Source organism: Musa acuminata, chromosome BXJ3-10 (genome assembly GCF_036884655.1).
Source record: "Musa acuminata AAA Group cultivar baxijiao chromosome BXJ3-10, Cavendish_Baxijiao_AAA, whole genome shotgun sequence".
In the NCBI taxonomy this organism is placed as follows: domain Eukaryota; kingdom Viridiplantae; phylum Streptophyta; class Magnoliopsida; order Zingiberales; family Musaceae; genus Musa; species Musa acuminata.
Window position 1 is genome coordinate 18,223,277 of NC_088358.1, and position 19,447 is coordinate 18,242,723.

At 36.2% G+C, this 19,447-nt stretch overlaps 3 protein-coding genes across 5 annotated transcripts; 1 reads left to right on the forward strand and 2 right to left on the reverse strand.

Annotated features, from left to right (window-relative positions):
* Positions 1–74: 74 nt before the first annotated feature.
* LOC135651758 (magnesium-protoporphyrin IX monomethyl ester [oxidative] cyclase, chloroplastic-like) lies at positions 75–2,449 on the reverse strand. Its single transcript, XM_065172165.1, has 5 exons — positions 1,949–2,449; positions 1,664–1,728; positions 1,230–1,557; positions 1,031–1,129; positions 75–412 (listed from the first exon to the last, which is right to left on the reverse strand). The coding sequence occupies exons 1-5, from the start codon at positions 2,417–2,419 to the stop codon at positions 149–151; spliced, it is 1,227 nt and encodes a 408-aa protein (XP_065028237.1). The 5' UTR covers positions 2,420–2,449; the 3' UTR covers positions 75–148.
* Positions 2,450–3,276: 827 nt separating this feature from the next.
* On the forward strand, positions 3,277–7,982 carry LOC135651759 (UDP-rhamnose/UDP-galactose transporter 5-like). 3 transcript variants are annotated; one of them, XM_065172167.1, is made up of 6 exons: positions 3,277–3,475; positions 4,608–4,814; positions 6,458–6,642; positions 6,732–6,932; positions 7,080–7,241; positions 7,409–7,982. In XM_065172167.1, the coding sequence occupies exons 2-6, from the start codon at positions 4,685–4,687 to the stop codon at positions 7,736–7,738; spliced, it is 1,008 nt and encodes a 335-aa protein (XP_065028239.1). In that variant the 5' UTR covers positions 3,277–3,475; positions 4,608–4,684; the 3' UTR covers positions 7,739–7,982. The 3 variants fall into 3 exon arrangements, with proteins under 3 accessions (XP_065028239.1, XP_065028241.1, XP_065028240.1); XM_065172169.1 differs by having other exon boundaries at positions 3,277–3,449; XM_065172168.1 differs by having other exon boundaries at positions 3,277–4,814.
* A 1,669-nt stretch (positions 7,983–9,651) lies between these two features.
* LOC135651906 (uncharacterized) lies at positions 9,652–18,608 on the reverse strand. The gene is made up of 13 exons (XM_065172531.1): positions 18,280–18,608; positions 16,143–16,216; positions 15,363–15,446; positions 15,169–15,249; positions 12,935–13,015; positions 12,684–12,776; positions 11,377–11,556; positions 11,179–11,246; positions 11,024–11,075; positions 10,634–10,687; positions 10,467–10,556; positions 10,295–10,361; positions 9,652–10,068 (listed from the first exon to the last, which is right to left on the reverse strand). The coding sequence occupies exons 1-13, from the start codon at positions 18,416–18,418 to the stop codon at positions 9,977–9,979; spliced, it is 1,155 nt and encodes a 384-aa protein (XP_065028603.1). The 5' UTR covers positions 18,419–18,608; the 3' UTR covers positions 9,652–9,976.
* Positions 18,609–19,447: the final 839 nt, after the last annotated feature.

Genomic DNA, 19,447 nt, shown 5'->3' on the forward strand with positions numbered 1-19,447 from the left:
ATTGCAGTATCTACTCTCAATGTGCTTGAACCAGCTTGTGCTGGACAAATTGTTCTGGATCAGTTGATATTAGATGACTGAAACATGCATCAATATGTTTTCAACTGGTAATAAGAGTACACTGAAAGATATCAGTCTTCTACAAGAATCAGTAAACAATTTGTGCTTCAAAATCAGCAAAGTCAACAGATCCAGACTCAACAGGGGGCATGAGGTAGGCAGCCACAAGCTCAGACACCAGTCCAGCAATGAGAGGTATCCTCTTCAAGTTCTTCACCACAGGAATATCCTGGCTCTCACCAACGGCAACCAGCTTCTCATTGATCTCCACCATTCTATCCAGCTTCCTCTTGAACTCGGGGTTTTCGACATCCAAAACAGCTGGGAAAATCCTCGCGGTGGTGCGGTTTGTCTGCGACCATCAATTTGGCAATGTGAGTACCCAAGTAAACATCAATTTGTTCTATGACACTGACTTACAGAATTTAGTTTTTGCATATGAGTGAGTGTGCCGTACGACATTATAAATCTGTTCCTCTAAGTCTCTCCTAGAAATGAAGTTCATATATTATCATCTGATGACAAAAGCTAGTGCTGCATCATGACATGCATTGTAGTCTTACCACTTGTTATCATTCTTTCATGAGTAGGAAGATTATAAGAGAATTCCTGTTCATCTACAATTGTGTCACAATCTGTTGTCTGGATGTGTGATCAGCTGCTTTAGAGTCTGATAAATAAAAGAGGAAGGGTATTTTTTTCTTTTGTCTCCTAATTAGATTATAACTGTGTTAAAGTATCAAAGTTCCATGCCACAGTCAATTTGTATTTTTGGCATGCATCACATTTTTTTTTCTCTCCTTGCAGTTGAAAATCTTCATTTGTATATAAAAATCTCAGCTCCTTCTGATCCTTGAGAATTCAGTAAGTTAGAAGGATGCTCATGGCAGCATAGAATGCCAAGTTTTCCTGTGTGTGCTGCTATCTGGTTAATAAATAAGCAAAGCTGAACTGGCTATATTAGGATTACCTCAATGATGACATGCATGTCGAATTCTTTGGTGTCGAGGCCAATTCCTTCATAGAAAGCTGTTCGCTGGCAATCATTCAGGTACATGGTCACATAGACCTGCCATAATTGTGAGTTTGATGCAAACAGTTCTCATTAGCTTTGATAATGAAAGACCTCATTGCCTAATATGGTGTTGACAGGAAAAAGAGAGAAATACCGAGAGGCAGAAGAATCGAGACCACAGCTTGGCCTTCCAGTCATTAAGGAACTGTGGCTGAGCTTTGAGCAAAGCAGAGAAGAAGTCTCCATGCCTGTTCTCATCCTGGCACCAGTTCTCAAAGTACTTGAAGATTGGATAGAGTTGGAATTCAGGATTGGCCTTCAGGTGCCTGTATATGGTGATGTATCTCCAGTACCCAATCTTTTCAGATAGGTATGTTGCATAGAAGATGAACTTTGGCTTGAAGAATGTGTACTTCCTAGCCTTCGTCAGGAAACCCAGATCCAATGCCAAGTTGAAATCAGAAAGCCCTTTGTTCAGAAATCTGCATAAGTTTACAATCCCAAGATTAGGAATGTGATGCATCCATGGCTACATGTCACAAGAAAATAATGGCTCTTTAAAGTAGAATGACCAGCTGCTCTACTTACCCAGCATGCCTGGCTTCGTCTCTGGACATGAGGGAGAAGATCTCAGCCACAACAGGGTTGGTTTTCTGTCTCCAGATTTTTAGGTTAGTGACAAAACTATTCCAATTATTATTTGATGATTAATGTGATGAAATAATAATAAAAAAGTAGGTTTTGGTAAATTCACAGGAAGCAGCTACTGTTGTCTTCGAGAAAGAACTCATTCAAAGATTACAGCTTTGCACAGAGCAAAGCTATTATTGGAAGCTCAGACTGCTAAAAGAGAATGGGGATGAAGGGTCCGACCTTGAGCCTTCGCCCGAGCTCCTTGTAGAGCAAGAAGCCAGAGAACTCGGCGGTGCACGACCGCTCCAAGAACTCCACGAAGATCTGCCTCAGAGGCCCCTGCATCTTGTCCGCCGCTTCCTTGAACTCGGGGTTGCGGACGAAGTGCGTCTGGTTGTAGTCGGTCTTGAACTCGTTGAGCAGCGCCTCGAACTCCGCCTGGTTCAGCTTCTTGTTAATCTCGGTGTTGAACAGCTGCTCCATCTCGTCGAAGTCCGTGGTGTAGAACCTGGGCGTCAGCAGTGTCTCGTTTATCTCGGTCTTGCCCGACTTCTTCTTCTTAGGCGCGGCGGCAGCAGTGGCGCCGGACTGCGAAGAAGCCAAGACTCTGAGTTGGGAGCTGCGAGGCCTCAAGGTGCCACCTTTTCTGAACTTGGAGATGGGGCTGATGGGCTTCATGAGAGCCAGCTCTGCTGCTGCTGCTGCTGCCATTTTTGCTGCCTCTTAGAATGAGCTTTGAGGGAATTGGTAAGGGTTTGAGGCTATAAGAAGAGGAGAGGCAAGCAAATCTTTGAACTGGAGGGATTGGGGCTCTCATCCACGAAATCTATAGCTTCTAATGAGATGGTGGCATGTGTCAAGAGAACCATTTGGTGTGCAGTCGGATAGAATTAGAAGCATTGGCCAGGATAGATACAGATGTCCATGCTGACGACACCTGGTCGAGAATACAGTTTATTTTTTGTTGTGGTAGTAAGTTAATTTAATTTTATTTTTGTTAGGGTTGTGCTTGAATGTAGTTGTCATCTAAAATAAGTTTAAATTATGCAATTTTTTTTATATCGGAATGTTGCTCAATTAAGATAATGAGATGAAAGATAATTATCAAAATTTATATAAAAATAACTTCTTTTTGCATGTCTATTGATCATATTTTGGAAATAGTCTAATTTCTTCCTCCAATTTAATATAGTAAATATATCTCCAAATAATTAAACCCTTAAAGTATGTCTCTTGGCATCCATTCAATAAATTATAATTAATCATTACTAATTATTCCCAAATGCCTAAACTATTGTTGTTATCCTCACTTATCATTCTATTATCTATTTTCATCTCTCTTCTTTTTCACCTTTCTTTTCATGCTTTAATCGTATTTCTAAATATTATTATTAAACATCAGCATATACCTTGACATAAACAAATAAACATAAATTTCAAGGGATAAATAATTATTTTCGAAAAATATGAACTTAAATTCAAAGAGATAAATACAAAAATCACTAATTTTGAAGGTGTATAATTTATATTATATATATACATATATACTTATATATAATTTCCGCGGACCAAAAGAGAGGAAAAAAAAAAAAAAGCAAGAAAAGAAATCGAGAGGCGAACAGAAGAAGAAGGAATCCCCGCTGCTGCCGAACGCGTCTCAAATCGGAACGCTCGGTTAGGTTCCTTACGCGATCGAATGCGTCGGTGCAGGAGGCGCGGGTCCACGATTTGCCCGAGCTAGGTTTTGATCTTTCTCGGCCGGATCCAGTGAGTTGGATCTGTTATACGTCGGACGATCGTCGTTGTTTCTACCTTTATTCTGAATTCTCTTCATTCTTTCCGATCTTGGACGATTCCGATGTGCTTGTGGGTGCGTGAGCAGTGGAATCGCTGTGGGGGCTTTGTCGTTATGATCTGAAATGGTTTCTTGATTCTTACGAGGAAGCAGTCGGTGACGAATCTGCAGGACTAATATTTTCTTGAGGTTTTTTCGGATTAAGAGCAAGGGGCTTTGTGAAGGGTGTGAAGATGTAGAAAAGGGAGAAAAGGAGAGTAACGAGGGATCAAGGATTCAAGATTCGACTTAAATAAGTCTTTATACCCTGACTATGCAAGTGACTTTTGGGTAGTTGAACTGTCGAGATCGATGTACCTTAGAGGGCTTTTTACCCTATTCCTGGTGGGGTATTAGGGTTCTTGCATCATTTGCATGAATCGTATCAACGAACTCGACAGTCACTCCGACTTCGGTGGCTTTTCCTTCTCATAGACATGCCTGTAGATCTTTATTGACTGTAATGTGATGATTCCTTGATAGCATTGCAAGGCATTTGAAGGCTGACTTTATCTTAAGATGCGGTACAATTGGGCGGTCAAGATTAAGTTGCACGTACTTCGACGGATATAGCTTAAAATCCGTCCTTTAAATAGTGTTAGACCTTGTGATATTCCATTGTTAAGTAGAATTGTTTTGTTTACCTGCGAAAGCTAATCACTGTTTTGTCTGCTTCATCTGTTCAATGACGCATGTTTTACAGGTTAAGTGGAACTGTCCTGACGATCCTATATTTGATGTCCCTATTGGGCATTTTGGCCCCTATAATAAGTCTAACATCTGGAGGTTTTCTGTCAGTGGAGTAGAGCTGCCTCTGGACTACTTTCTTTCATTTCTAGTGCCTCTGAGATCAATGTATAAATAAATGGAGAAAATAGACATATTAAAGGAATCACAATTTTTTATACATTGAAACCATGATGCAATAGAAGTTGATAACAATTGATGGATTGAAAATCTAAGTGGAAATTTTGAGGATATCTGCTGAGATCAGTGCCTTTTGAAATGCATTTATTGTTCATAACGAGTAATTGACTTTGTTTGAGCTGGTGGTTTCTGATGTAGGTTCATCCGTGTTGCTATGCAAGACATCGTTTGGAGATTTATAAACTAAGCTTGACCGGTAGTACACAATCCACGCCATGGCACCTGCAAGCAAGAGTGATAGGAAGGCACCATTAGATGCAGCTGCTTGGATGTTCAATATTCTAACATCTGTTGGAGTTATCATGGTCAACAAGGCCTTAATGGCTACTCATCAATTCAGTTTCGGTAAGCCCATAGAAATTTCCTTTTTATGATTTTCTCATAATATTTAGGACATAAAACAAGTAGATATCTAACAAATTCCATGCTTGTAAGAAACAGTGTCCCATTTTCATTATGTACAATTCTTATTGAGTTAAGTGTTCCTTGGTGAGAAATTATGCCAGATTCCGTGTTTTCTCTTTAATGAGTATGTTATCTTGAAACTATAGACATTAAAAGATTAATGGCTCTTGATATTTTGCTTTCTTTTTTTCTTTGTATGAAAATTTGTAAGTTTAATATCTATATTGTTGCAATTGTGCTATTTATGGCTGATTTTTGGATTTTCAGCTGATCTGTTCAATGTTATTCTGTTTTTTTTTGTGCATTGTAAATACTAAATAGTACTTTTGACAGGTATGGTTTATGCTCAACAGTTATGTAACATTATATTCTGCTCTCTTATATTAGGTGTCCATGTCTAGTAAGGTGTTCCTTTCATTTAATATTTTTTTACCACATGAACTACTACAGTTCTTCAGCAATTCATACTTGACAGCATTTAGCCATTTTCTTTGGTATATCTTCTGACCTTTTTGCATAAGGTGCTGTCACTGTAGACTGGATATTTCTAATTGTTGTTTCATGTCAATCCACTAGTTCAAGCTGCTGTTGTCTTAGTCATTGTATGCAAATATTCTACACAAACAGTTATATAAAAAATGAAAACATAAATTATGAAACACAATAATCAGAAAACTTGTTATATAAAAACAATCAACTTTTCACCATTATTTAGATTCAACTGCAACTTATGTCAATGTTTAGCATAAGTCACAAGCGAAATGGATGTGTATTTCTGCATGCTTATATAACTTTGTAAATCAAGGTAAATATAATAAACAAGTCTAATAAACCAAGGAAGTTCGTTTATGAATTTTATGAATAGCATTGAAAATAATGCTATATGAAGCAGAGTCCATAAATATCACCTGTAATTCTTTGGCAGTGCCCTTCCATTTTGTAAATGTACCTTTCATTGCTTGCCTCAGTGTAACAATATGTCCTATGCATCACAAGTTACTGACATAAACCAATACTAGTGAGTTATTAATTAGTTGTGATCAATAGCTATTTATTTACTTTAGGTTGTTCTTTATAAAACTTTGATAATAAATCAACGGGAGATGAATAAAATTTCAGTTGAAAAAAATGATGCATAAAGAATTCTTAAATCTCAACTCTAGTACTGTCTAATGGCATGTATATAAAATTTTACTATCTAGTCTAGTGAAAATTGAATAATTTATACTTTTGCAACCACAATCCTTTATTAGGTCTTGACTGCTTTATGATTTTAAGATCCTGAATTTAGATGACTAAATTGCTTTGGAATAACAATTTATCTTTGCTTTTGAATTTTTCCTCGTCCTTTGATTTAGGTGGAGAAAGTGCTTTGTATACTAACTCTGCTTTGCTCTTGAATTGTTCCTCATACTTGCTTTGAAAATGAAATCCTTAGCAAATATAAAATTGAGAAAATTGATAGATTTATAAACTCCATTGGTGAAGTTCCTAACTTAAACGTTAGTTTTAATTTCATTTAACTCTTACAAGTGTTTTTGCTTGTTTTATAACTCTTTTGTGATGCACCATCTTAACTGCAGCTACAACATTAACTGGTCTGCACTTTGTCGCAACCACACTCATGACTATTGTATTTAAGTGGCTGGGATACATTCAAACCTCTCATTTACCTTTATCTGAGCTTATAAAATATGTATTTTTTGCAAACTTATCAATCGTCGGGATGAATGTTAGTCTGATGTGGAATTCCGTCGGATTTTATCAGGTTCGTTCTGATCACAGACTATGGTTTCCACCATCTTAGGTATGGAAAATAATTTCACAAAGTGACAAACTTTTGTAATGTCATGACAGATTGCGAAGCTGAGTATGATCCCAGTATCATGTCTTCTTGAGGTTGTGTTTGATAAGATTCGTTATTCTAGGGCAACAAAGCTCAGCATAGTGGTGGTTCTTGTTGGAGTTGCTATATGCACAGTTACTGATGTGAGCGTGAATTCTAGAGGGCTCATAGCTGCGACCATAGCAGTTTGGAGCACTTCTTTGCAACAATATGTGAGTAAATAGATATACAGATTGCTAAATGCTCTCTCATTTGTGCATTGTTGATATTGTTTTCTTGCATAGCGTATAGACTGAGTGGTTTTTTTAAATTTTTTTTTTTGAAATTCGGATGCTGATTGTATTCACTGGCTTATGTAGTATGTGCATTCTCTTCAAAAGAAATACTCTCTCGGATCGTTCAACCTCATCGGGCATACTGCTCCAGCTCAGGCGATGTCGCTGTTGATGTTAGGGCCTTTTGTTGATTATTGGTTAACAAGCAAAAGGGTGGATGCATTTGATTACAACGTAACCGTAGTGGTAAGTACCTGATGGTGTTTTCAAACTGCCAACTTTCATGGTGGCTCCTTGTGTATGTTCTCTCCTATGTTATGATTTGTTTTCATAATAAAAATTGACTCCTATTATATTTGCTGTTTTCTGCAAACACTTCATCTATTAACTCCTTTAACATTTGTGTGCTGCAGTTCTTCATCTTTCTGTCATGCATCATTGCTGTAGGGACCAACCTTAGCCAGTTCATCTGCATCGGACGATTCACAGCAGTGTCATTTCAGGTCCTTGGGCACATGAAGACGATCCTCGTCCTAGTTTTGGGATTCTTCTTGTTTGGAAGGGAGGGTCTCAATTTACAGGTAATATTCGGAATGATCTTAGCAGTTATGGGTATGTTGTGGTACGGAAATGCATCGTCGAAACCAGGGGGGAAAGAGCGATGGAGTTACTCATTGCCCATCGACAAATCTCAGAAGCACGGACTGCTCTCAGAATCAGGAGAACACGATGGCAAAGTTTGATCTATTTTTCTTCCATCATCCCACATGTTGAATCCTAAGCTGAGAGCAGTCTTTGGCACATGCAGTAGAACCGAAAAGAAGTTGCTGGGGGTTTCCTTCTTCACCTTTGTATTGTTTTAGGATTCCCTCAGGTTATGCTGACTGAGGCACTACAATTTTTCATTCTTTTCTATGGAATTCTTTCTTCCTGGCACGTTTATTATTTATATTAGAGGAGAAAAATTCTCCATCCCGTTTTATTATATATCTTATTTTTGTTGTAATATATGGATGTTCCATTCATAAAATGTAGTAATATAACTTGATTGGCACTCAAGTTGGAGGGGTATATATATATATATATATATATATATAACTGCTCATCAAGATAAGCAGCTTCTCTTCACTGCTACGTATGGACTGCAGCCAAATTGTTGTCTCGGGAAAACTTAACGGTTCAGAATCGGTTCCACATTGAACTGGAAATTTTTCTTAACCTCCAAAATTGAGCTGAACCAAGCCACCTTTCATATATAATGATAAATCGAACGAAATCTTGCATCTCATGGGTTAAGCTAAATTTCTACATTTTCCAAGTTGAAAAGCATCATGCAGTCGTTCTGGCTTAAGCAATAGCTGTATAATAGAATAGAACACAGTAAATGCCACAGTTTCAACATACCATCGTCCGTCTTGCTACGCTACGTAGATAACCCATCACGAATCAAGCACTGTTTGCTGTAACGGCTACTCCAAGCCATAACCATCAATTGGCTAATCAGAGCAAGCAAAAAGACTTGGCATTTTGGTTTACAAGGAAAAATAATATGACTATGAACACTACACTCCAAGAAAAGACATGCAGACGAAGACCAAAAACTGACCCGCTAATATCAACATCCAATATCGAAAGCACCATAACCCTAATTGCAAGTAATTTACCCTTGAACATTGCACTCCACGAGAGGAAACATGCAGAGAAGACTGATCCGCGACAGGTGCCAAACAATCATGAAATCTGTCACGCTAATATGAACATCCCATATTGGAAGCACAAAAACCCAAACTGCAAGTCAAAAGAGCCAGGTGATATTGTTGCAGCATAGCTAAAAGTACCTGACAACCATGCTCAACAAGAACACCTATGTAGCAGGAACAGTAAACAAGAGACGACACCACATATTGATGCAGCACCCCTGTAAAAGATGCAGTACATGTAAATCACGTGCTATCTATAGCTATCTATTATGCATTTGAAACGATGCATCAGTTCAAAGATTCTCCACACATGCACCATAGTGTGTGCGCAGACAGCACAAGATCAACTAATACACCATTTAACATCAACCAAACCAAACCTTCTGTCCACCAATGGACGAGCAACAAGTATTCATCTTTCAGAAACATTACTCTTCCATAAGCAAAGAGACACTTAAAAAAAAGGATAATCCAAGTTAGCAACAACATAATCAATACTCACTGAAACAGAAGTTTTCCAGTAAGAGAGACCTCACAATCCACATTTTCCTTCACCATTTCTCTGTCGTATTTGGACAAAAGAAATACGGCCATTAGACACAGATGATTACCTAAAGGTCCAAAATAATCCAGCTATCTTAACCATAAGATGGTCACTGCCTAACAGGACATTAATCTCAATTAAAGTCTCCTATAGTAGTCAAAGACAGTCAACTAGTGAAGATTAACTAAAAATATCAACTTTCGAGTTTTGCAAAGACATATTTTAAACAAAAAATAACTAACATAAAAGGCATGCTACACATACCTGCATTTTTGTGTTGGTTTAAATGAAGGGTTGATTATCTTCAACACTGATGACCTACCTCCCAGGGCAGAAGTATTAAGAGAATATGTATCTTTAACAGATGAGCATAACGCAACCAACCTTTCAACACTACGTCACCAGGTATCCATTTAGTTGAAAGCCAAATGTCAATCAGGGTTTCTCATTTGAAATTTGACTTGTATCAACTATCAAATACTTCTCAGTTCTCTCATCGGGAGGGAATGCCCACAAAAGAATTTATACATCATATATTGGATTTTCTGCGAGAACAGTTTCACTAGGATGACCAACCAAATGCAATGAGCAAAATGACCAAGAATCGAACTAATAACAATGGTTTCTGAACTCCAGCAGATTGGGTCAGGTGATTTTTGCCCCTTGCAGAATTCATTCCGATGATTCATACAACATCACATGGTCGAAGAAGGAATGAAACACTGGCTTTAACCATATCAGGTGTGCTTGCCAAGCTCCATCTTCTTCTTGATTGCACGGTGACCATGGTAGACAAAGGCATCAATGATTCCGGCAACAGTAAAAACACCTGATCAATTCCAAACAAGTTCAATTTTAGATAATCTCCTTTCAATTTCTTGGTTAGAGAAGGATAATGTTCATGCATATAAGTGTCAATGTTTTAACTATATGTCGTGTAAGGTGATGTGCAGTGTGAGCAGCTATTTCACTGTCAGATTAGGGGATACCATATCCTAGTTTCATTTGGTTAAGTTCAAGAAAGAGTAGCAGCACATTGACAGATCAGAACACACCTCCTATTATAGCACAGGCGTTTGTGAAAAGGTGCAAGAGTGATGCATTTTCTTCTGTAAATATAACCTGCAAAATAAGAAAAAGAACTGATCTCAGCTCTTTAAAACACATAATCCAATACATTGTGGAACAAGTGTGCAACAATATAGTCCATTCTTACTTTTAGCTTACCTTAATTGGTGAGAAGTCATAAATGAAGTATACCCCAGGTGGGGGCTTTGGATACACATCTGCATCTCTGAAGTGCTCTGTCACTGAAAACTGCAAAAGAACACACTTCAGTGCAAATCCATCCTTAAAATAACAGGAATACAAAACACAGTTCACGAACTTCTTACCTGGTTTGAGTGAATTTTATGTCCTCTAATATCAATATAGATTGTAGGAACAACCTGTGAAGCAGGAAAAAACAAAGTAATATTTACGTCCATACTAGTGATATCAAATCAGAATGATCATGTCACACATTTTCCAGAAAATTAAAATGAGAGTACAATAAAAAGCAAACATGCTATATTAAATACATAAATGGTATTCAAGGAATTACATAGTAATCGAATTAGAAATTACTCATTAGTTTAAGGCTAATCGAATTACATAGCAAACTTATTTAATTTGCATCTTTTAGCCATGGTAATTTCTAATCGAATTAGAAATTACCATGGCTAAAAGATGCAAATTAAATAAGTTGCATATTGAATACAGAAGAACTTAAAATGATTGCTCACTTTGATGAAATACTGATACATCCCAGATGTAGTTTTGTGTATCCACTTCACACTGGATTTTTCATGCAACACGTTAGAACAGAATCTAAAACGATCCAAAATTAATAGAGATAAAGCAGCAAGTAGAATAAATGAAGATAGCCTGCCCAACTTACCCGTCAAGTGGGTTTACTACACCTGGGAACTCCTTTCCAAAGGATAATTTGTTTATTGTGTGGCTTATCTGGTGTTAGTCAAAAGAGAAAATGATTAAAGTTGATCCTCAGGTAAATTTTATACCTGATGCTGAAACAGAAAATCACCTACAACCAAGGGAAAAGAAGCAGCAGTGGTTAATTTAGTACTCTACTCACGTTATAATTGTCTGTCTGAATGCCCAGCAAATCTTGCAAGAAACTATAAGATCCATGAAAGCTCTTTCCAGGAGCAAAGTGAAAATTTCCAGCTACTCTACTGACTTCCAGAAAACCATTGATGTTGCATCCTTCACCTTCTTCCTCCTTTATTTTGCCGATGAAGCCCTCTCTCTTGCACTAAATTGGTGATTAAAGTTGATTACAAAGAACCAAGTCAGATGCTTAAAAGTACATACAAACCAAAAAAGTAACAAAGTCTCATAGGCCCAGGAACAATCTTCAGAGACCAGCACAAGAGAGTTACAACAAGACACCACAGACTTAACAAGAGGTGGGGTACAGCACAGTCAAACCTTCATAGAAAGATGCATTAGGATGACCTACATTCATCACATGAAGCTGGACTTGAATCTCCAATTAGATATGTGGAGAGATGACTGTCCAGTTCTGATGCTTACATGCTGGCAAAAAGCATCACGAGTTTTCTGTCGGTGTTCGTCAGCAGCAATTGTCCAACTATTTAGTAAAAAATATTACATTGGAGATACATGTACAAACTTATGATCTGGTCATATCACTGTTGAGTTCACTACAAATGAAAATTTTATATGATGTGTCATGTATGAATTCTGATACAAGGGAGAAGGGCAGAAGACACATTTGAATTATAGAGAAAAACCCTAAACTAATGATGAAAATAATAACTTGCAGGATTAATTGGGGATTGGTAGTGTCTGATAACTAAAAACCCCCCTTTCAGTGGATATATCAAGATTGATCACAGATTTTACTAATCCTGGCTAACCAAGTGATCTCAGTAGTGTAATCAATTAGTGACTGGTCAGGCCACTCGCAACTGGTTATGACAAATTTTGCCATTTCCAGCATCTTGGAAATCTAAACCAGCTTCTGTCCATCTTCTGACAAATTGGAAATCCCATTTGGTTTCAAAAAGATTCACATATACTTAATCCCATGATCCAATTCTAGATCAACTACAAACTCTCCATTTGTAGAAGTGAGAGAGACAAATCCCTTTGTTTCTCATCCCCAAGAATGTCCACCCACAGAGACAAAAGGTGTGATTCACATGAGAATCAGTAAGCAACTCATTGGTCTCATTTCATGTCTGTGGGGGCATTCTTAAAAACATTCCCTGAGGATTCAGAAACTTTATTCAAATGACAATATATGGCATGACAGTTACAATACTACGGTTAATTCAGCAGCGTAAAAGCTCATAAGAAATTATTTATGGTAACTCCAAAACCAAAATTTAGGTGAAGGAAAGCATTTTTGCAAACCTGGTCAATCAGATCTGGATTTGTCAGAGACCACCCCTTCTTCTGGTAAGCTGCACGAACTTCTTCACATGAGTTACAGCAATCATCATCTGACTACAAAGGAAAATGAACTGCACTATCTTAGGATGCCATTGGACAACAGTCATTACTATTGCTGCCTCAAGTTAGAAAAGGAATTGACACTCAGGCTAAATTAGCTGCACTGGAAGTAAGACTTAAGATACAAAGTGAAACATGATTTAAGCACATACCACTTCTGCCCCATAGCAAGAACCACAATAAGATTCATTGTGATCAAGTCTTCCACCATGCCTCTGTAAAGGTCTTTCAATCTAAAAGAAATATAACCCTAAAAATTTTAGAATAATAACAGATGCAAAACCACAAATTGGCTAACAAAAGGAACAAAAGGAAAGCATATAAAAAAAGTGTGCCTCAAGAAATTATCTATGGTAGTGTAAAATTTTTTAAGTGAATTGATACATTTCAAGCTGAGGAAAATATATAAAGAAAAATTCATTTTTTTGCTAGGCGACTTATGCCCTATAAAAGCAACAAGAAACTCAAATCTGGGCCAAACCATGGACCCACAGCACAGAACCCTTATACTAGGTTATATACTTTTGAGAACATCAAATGATATCAACAGATCTACAAGAATTAAGGACAACTGTCTCATGGAGAAGTGCATGTCAATACCCTTGGGCATCGTCAATACTATGTTGTGTCCATTGCCACACCTACATGCTGGCTGAAATGAGTTGGCACCTCCAATGCCAGTAACACTGTTGTGATAATACCTTTTTGGTGTAATTTGTTCTACCCTGTGCAAATTGGCACATAGACCATTGAAAATATAAACTAAAGGTGGAGTTCTTCCTCACATGAACATGCCCTATCCACCACTAGATTGCCATGGGTCCTAGAAATTTTGATTGTTATAAATGCTGAAGAAATTAGTTTTTGAAGAGAACTTGTTAAATCTCTAACATAGTCCACTGAAATACATTTTCCCACAAAAGGAAGATGGCCAAACAGATCAGTCATATTTCTGTTCACAGAAAACCAGGCCATCATGTGCAATACTTTCTAACAAGGTGGCTTCAAAGAAGATCATTTAATATACTTCCTCAACAATCTTTTATGAGGCCGACTTGCAGCTTATAAAATACCAAAGGCACAGCACACTAGGGTCTCAAATTATTTATTAAGTTCAGCCAATGACATATAACTAACTGTCAGGTGAAACTTGACATCAGAAGTCTATGATTTAATTTGAGCTCAAGGTTGAATTTGTAAATACAAATACCTTCAAACTAGTCAAATTGACTCATATTGAGCAGTATTTCAACACGACTTGAGCAATACAAACACCTACTGAAATTGAGAAAATACAAATACCTTCCACTGAAATTGAACAATACAAACACCTATTAAAATTGAGCAGTACAGATACCTTCCTGAATATTTCTTACTAATACCAACAACAAATCTAAAGACATGCCTGGAGAAAATGACTGCATTAGGAATTGGAAAAATGTTAAAAATTGGATACCATAGCTTGTAAATACATAAATTTACAAAAGATTTAGCTCATTATTTCACGTTATGCATATTCTACTCACCTGATGCAAAGATTTAAAAAATGAATGGCTAATTATAAATTATCAAGAACAGGACTGGATTTGGGACCTAAGATAGGGATCAACTAAAACAGATGGTATTGACTGATCAGTAATTGACCAAAGAAACAATTTTACAATCAAAAAGGGAAAAAAAAAAAGATAGTCAGAAAGGATGTCTAATCTTAATTCATACATTTGGAAGTCTTTACATATAAATCCTTGGTCAAGATTTAGAAACCTAAAGGTTTACCTTTTGTAAGATTGAAATAGACAGAATTTATTAGTCACTTTGTTTGAATATTATGTTCACTGGAACAAGCCTAAAGTTGCCTGTCTGGTAAGATAAAATTTGTCCATCTGATGTCTTGTTTAAAGAACTGCTTCATTTATCAGCATGTAAAGTCAATATGAACACCTAATCTCAACAAGCAATCTATTCTCCTGAAAGAGAAGTGAAGCCAGAATAGATCTCAATGCTTATCGACCTCTAAGTAAATCAAGAGTCAAAAGTAACTTCCATTAACCCCATAAAACAAAACTAGACCTGGAATTATTTTTTGACGATACTAATTATCAATAGTGGGCTTCACAAAATGCTCCTTGTCTTCCCAATAGTGCAGCAAATCCACTATGTTTAACATCAAAATCCAACATTATGTCAACGAGACTATCAATAATTCTTTATATAAAGCTCCACCACCTGAATTGTCTCATGGTATACAATAAATGAAAATTGCATAATAAAAAGCTAAAAGATGTAGCAATCAATAAAGAGGTGAAAGATTCATGGAACATTAACTATAAAGATTGTATACATATGAGAACTCACATCAAGTGGCAAAATATCTCAAAAAGTATACCTTTGGTGCACCAATGCCATCTTGTTTTGATTCAATCACATTACCAAGATGGTCCATTCTTATCTTCACAATATCATGCCTCTGCAAAAAGTAGATAGTTTCACTGACATTTATTCTATATACAGAACATATTTGACATAAAAACACAGAAACTAAAACAGAACCATATAGTATAAAATATTGTGTATACATACTATATCATAATGCCGCTCTCCACTGATATCCATTGTATCGACACTAAGAAGTGAACAAGGAAGTGATGGGAAGGTAACATCAAACTGCAAAATAACAGTATATCAAATACTTTGACGATAAACCAACATAAATATTCTATCTTGAACTTCTGTGATCTTGTATCATGTTAAAGAGAAAACAACAATCTACAAAAATCCACTATACTCCTATCATATTATTTGGTAGACTAATAAGCAAAAGGGAATAAGCATAGATGCCAAGCACATAATAAGGATAACAAGATGCAGCACATGACTAACTATAATATATATATATATATATATATATATATATATGTATATATATATATATGTATATATATATATATGTATATATATATATATGTATATATATATATGTATATATATATATATATATATATATATATATGTATATATATATATATATTTATATATATATATGTATATGTATATATGTATATGTATATGTATATATGTATATGTATATATATATATGTATATATATATATGTATATATATATATATATATGTATATATATATATATATATGTATACATGTATATGTATATATGTATACATGTATATGTATATATGTATACATATATATGTATATATATATATGTATATAAAATATTATATATACATATATACATATGTATATATATATATATATATATAATGATAAACTAAATGGACATAGCAATCATGAATGTGTCTAATTAGACAAATCAAATGTGATGTTTAGGACGATATACTAACATTGATACGCAGCATTTCCCCTCTTGAATTATCTACTATCAGCTTAGTTTCAGTTGCTGAATAAAGATACATTCCTGAAAAAATACAATAGCAAACAACATTGAACAGTAAGAGGTTGCAAAAGTTTGCAAAAAGCTTAATGGTAAAATGCTTGCTGACTTTATGTAAAAGATTCTCAGTTATAGTTCATGAATTTACTCAAAAATGTATCTGATTATAACTCAGGCTATCAATTTTCTTATACATGTATAATAATCCTATAGAACATTTTTCGCAGGAAAACAAAATCATAGAGTCTAAAATTTTAAAATTTACACCTCTGTTGTAATAAGTAACTCTATGATATGATACATGACCGAACAAAACTAAAAAGGTGAAGAGTTTTTCGAAAATACTTCCAAGCCAATACAGACCTCAGCAAACTCCCTCATCATTATTACTAGAATTTTTGTAATAAGCTTTTGCATTATCAACTGCAAATATTTTGAGAAAATGCCAGGATTATCCTCTGTGACAGTAAATTTAAGTAGATGGGCCAATATAGACCAGTCATCTAAAATCTCCTGCTATAAATAGTTGCTCAACCAGAAAATAAAGGAGAAACATTTAGTGGTTCAATAATTCTGTCATCAATTAGGAATCCAAGAAAAAATAAAGAGGGAGAAAAGGTTAAGAGGAAAAATGAAAGTTGATTTCAAGAACTCATATCAACATTTGAAACACATACTCCTTCGTTCATTTTCTTCTAAAATGACATAGTTAATGATAGGAGTTTAGAAATGTGACATAGATTGCTCAGAATCTTTTAAATAAAGAATGCATTTCCTATTCAACTCATAAGCATCTTGATATCGATGCATCATTGCCACAACTCTTTTGAAGCACTTGCCTTTGTAAGAATGATATTCAATGATGAATTAATGTACATCGGAAGGGACTACTCATGGATAAACACTCTCTTCAAGAACATCAGTAGCACTAATATAGATATGGAAAGTTATGACACTTTAAATGATCAAATAGCCAATTTTCATCAGCAACCCACAGTAATTGCCAAAGTATTATTGTGATTATATACCCAATACTAGATCTGCATATCTTAAACTACATTATTATCCAGATTCTTAAAAGAAGTCTAATAACATATCATGCTTAAAAAAGTTAATACCACAAAACTTGGAGAGAGCATATTTAGAAGGAGAACTTATTCATTACGGCATCAATCAGGGAAACAGAAAACTCACAAGGATTGGAATCAAAATGAAATTTCAAAATTAATTCATGTGATAACTTCTTTCTTCACTTACTTCCTAGTGACTGGATGAGCATAACGAGAAGAAAAATCTGAAGTGATTATTAAGTACTCCTAAGGGACTACACTCAGAAAGCACACATCAAAACATATTGACCCATAGAGCTCTCTGGAAGAGAGAACTCAGTTATACTGCACAAATACACAAGCCAATGGCAAAAGTAGTGTGCATATAGGATGGTGTTGAGTGAAGTGACCAACATCAATTTTCTGGTTCATGCAGCCAAGCCAAGTTGAACTCTGGAGCAGCATACGCATGGTACAGGAACTTCGAAAGCCTACCAGGAAGCTTTAAAACGAGGTGATCCTCATCTTATAAAGAATCCTATGTGTGGTATCTACTGCCTAAATATGCCTAGAGACCTTACCGTACACCGCTTACCCCTCTGTTGCTGTGTATTGTTTTGGCACTAGTTTGTCCGTGTTCGATTACACATTTCACTTGCTCTTGATTCCAAAGAATCCAACAAAAATCGATCGCACCATCAAGAAAATCCAACTCGCAATCCAACAAAAGAATTACCAGGTTATTGAATAAACTAACATAAATCCTACCGGAAATCTCGAAGACAGAAAACCAGTGTGGAGTAGCAAATTATTCGCCTGGTTTACTGAATCCATTAAACGCGAAGAAATTAACGACCCCAAGCCCCAAATCGTGACGAGGTAGCTGCAGCAGACTACAAGATTCAAACCAAAACAGCCCCTCGAAACCGAATCGCCTTCCGCCATATTCCACCACCACATTCCCAGCACATTAACCCGAAACGCATCGAGAACTACAAACAACGCCGAGAAAATAAACAGATAACAAGAAGAACTCACGGATCTCGGAGAGAAACAAGAACAGCATGACGACAGAAGAAACGATGGTGATGAGGCTCCCCGAGAGCGTCCGGTGGTAGAAATCCTCGTTGATCTTGGGGTAGGCGTCCAGGTTCCTCAACCTGTTCAGGATCTCCATCACCGAACGACGGAATCGCGGCTTCGAACCCTAGAAAGGCGTGGGTGGATCAAGGAGTTCCGGTAGTGAATCTAGGGTTCCTCTCCGCGATCGTTCTCGGACCGCGGTCCTTCACAAACGGAACACGCGATTGGTCGCCAACGCCGCTGGGGGTGTCTTTAGGAATTTGCCAAACTTATTGGAAGTTTTCTCCATAGACACGTCGCAATACGCACATACGGTCCCCCAAAGTTATCGACTCGTATACATTAATCTCTATCTTTATAGTTCTAATTATATTAGTACCCTTTTAAGGACTTGAAACTTGTTGTTGTTTTGGTGGAGACTATTCAGAGTGTTTTAAATATATTATATTTTTTTAAGTAAATAATTTATTTAGAAGTGATCACTACCAACACACACACACACACCATCTCAGTTCATACATTACCAATAAAAAGGAATATAATTTTAAAATTAATTCTTGATATAAGTCTATATTAATTAGAAATCCATTAGACACACTCGTTACAATTAATAAACATATATCTTCTTTAAGGTCTACCATAACAAATGTGGATTGTATCATAACAATCATATGTAAATCCTTATTGTTTTATCTCCACTTTTTCATTAATTATCACTCGATTTAGTTATCAGATATTCTTTTTTTCATGACCCTTAAAGCATGAATTTTCAGGAAAAAATTAAATAGAAAGAGAGATAAGTCAATCATATACAGCAACAGTTTTAGAATCACATACATGACAGCAAACCCGCCTTCAGCAATGGATGTCCAATAAGCAGCATTGAGTTTTTTTTTTTTGAAGATAAGACGAATATTTGCAGGTATCACTGGCCACTCACTATACTAATAACCTCTTCCATTTCCTATGCCTGGCTAATCTAGATTATATTGCACTCGAATCATCGATTAGCATCCCTACTTACATCAACATCATCAAGAGCCCTTTTATTCTGCAAAATAGATGTACAAAGGAAGCAGTCAGCCAAGGACCCTCCCGAATATACTTCAAGGGCTTCATACCA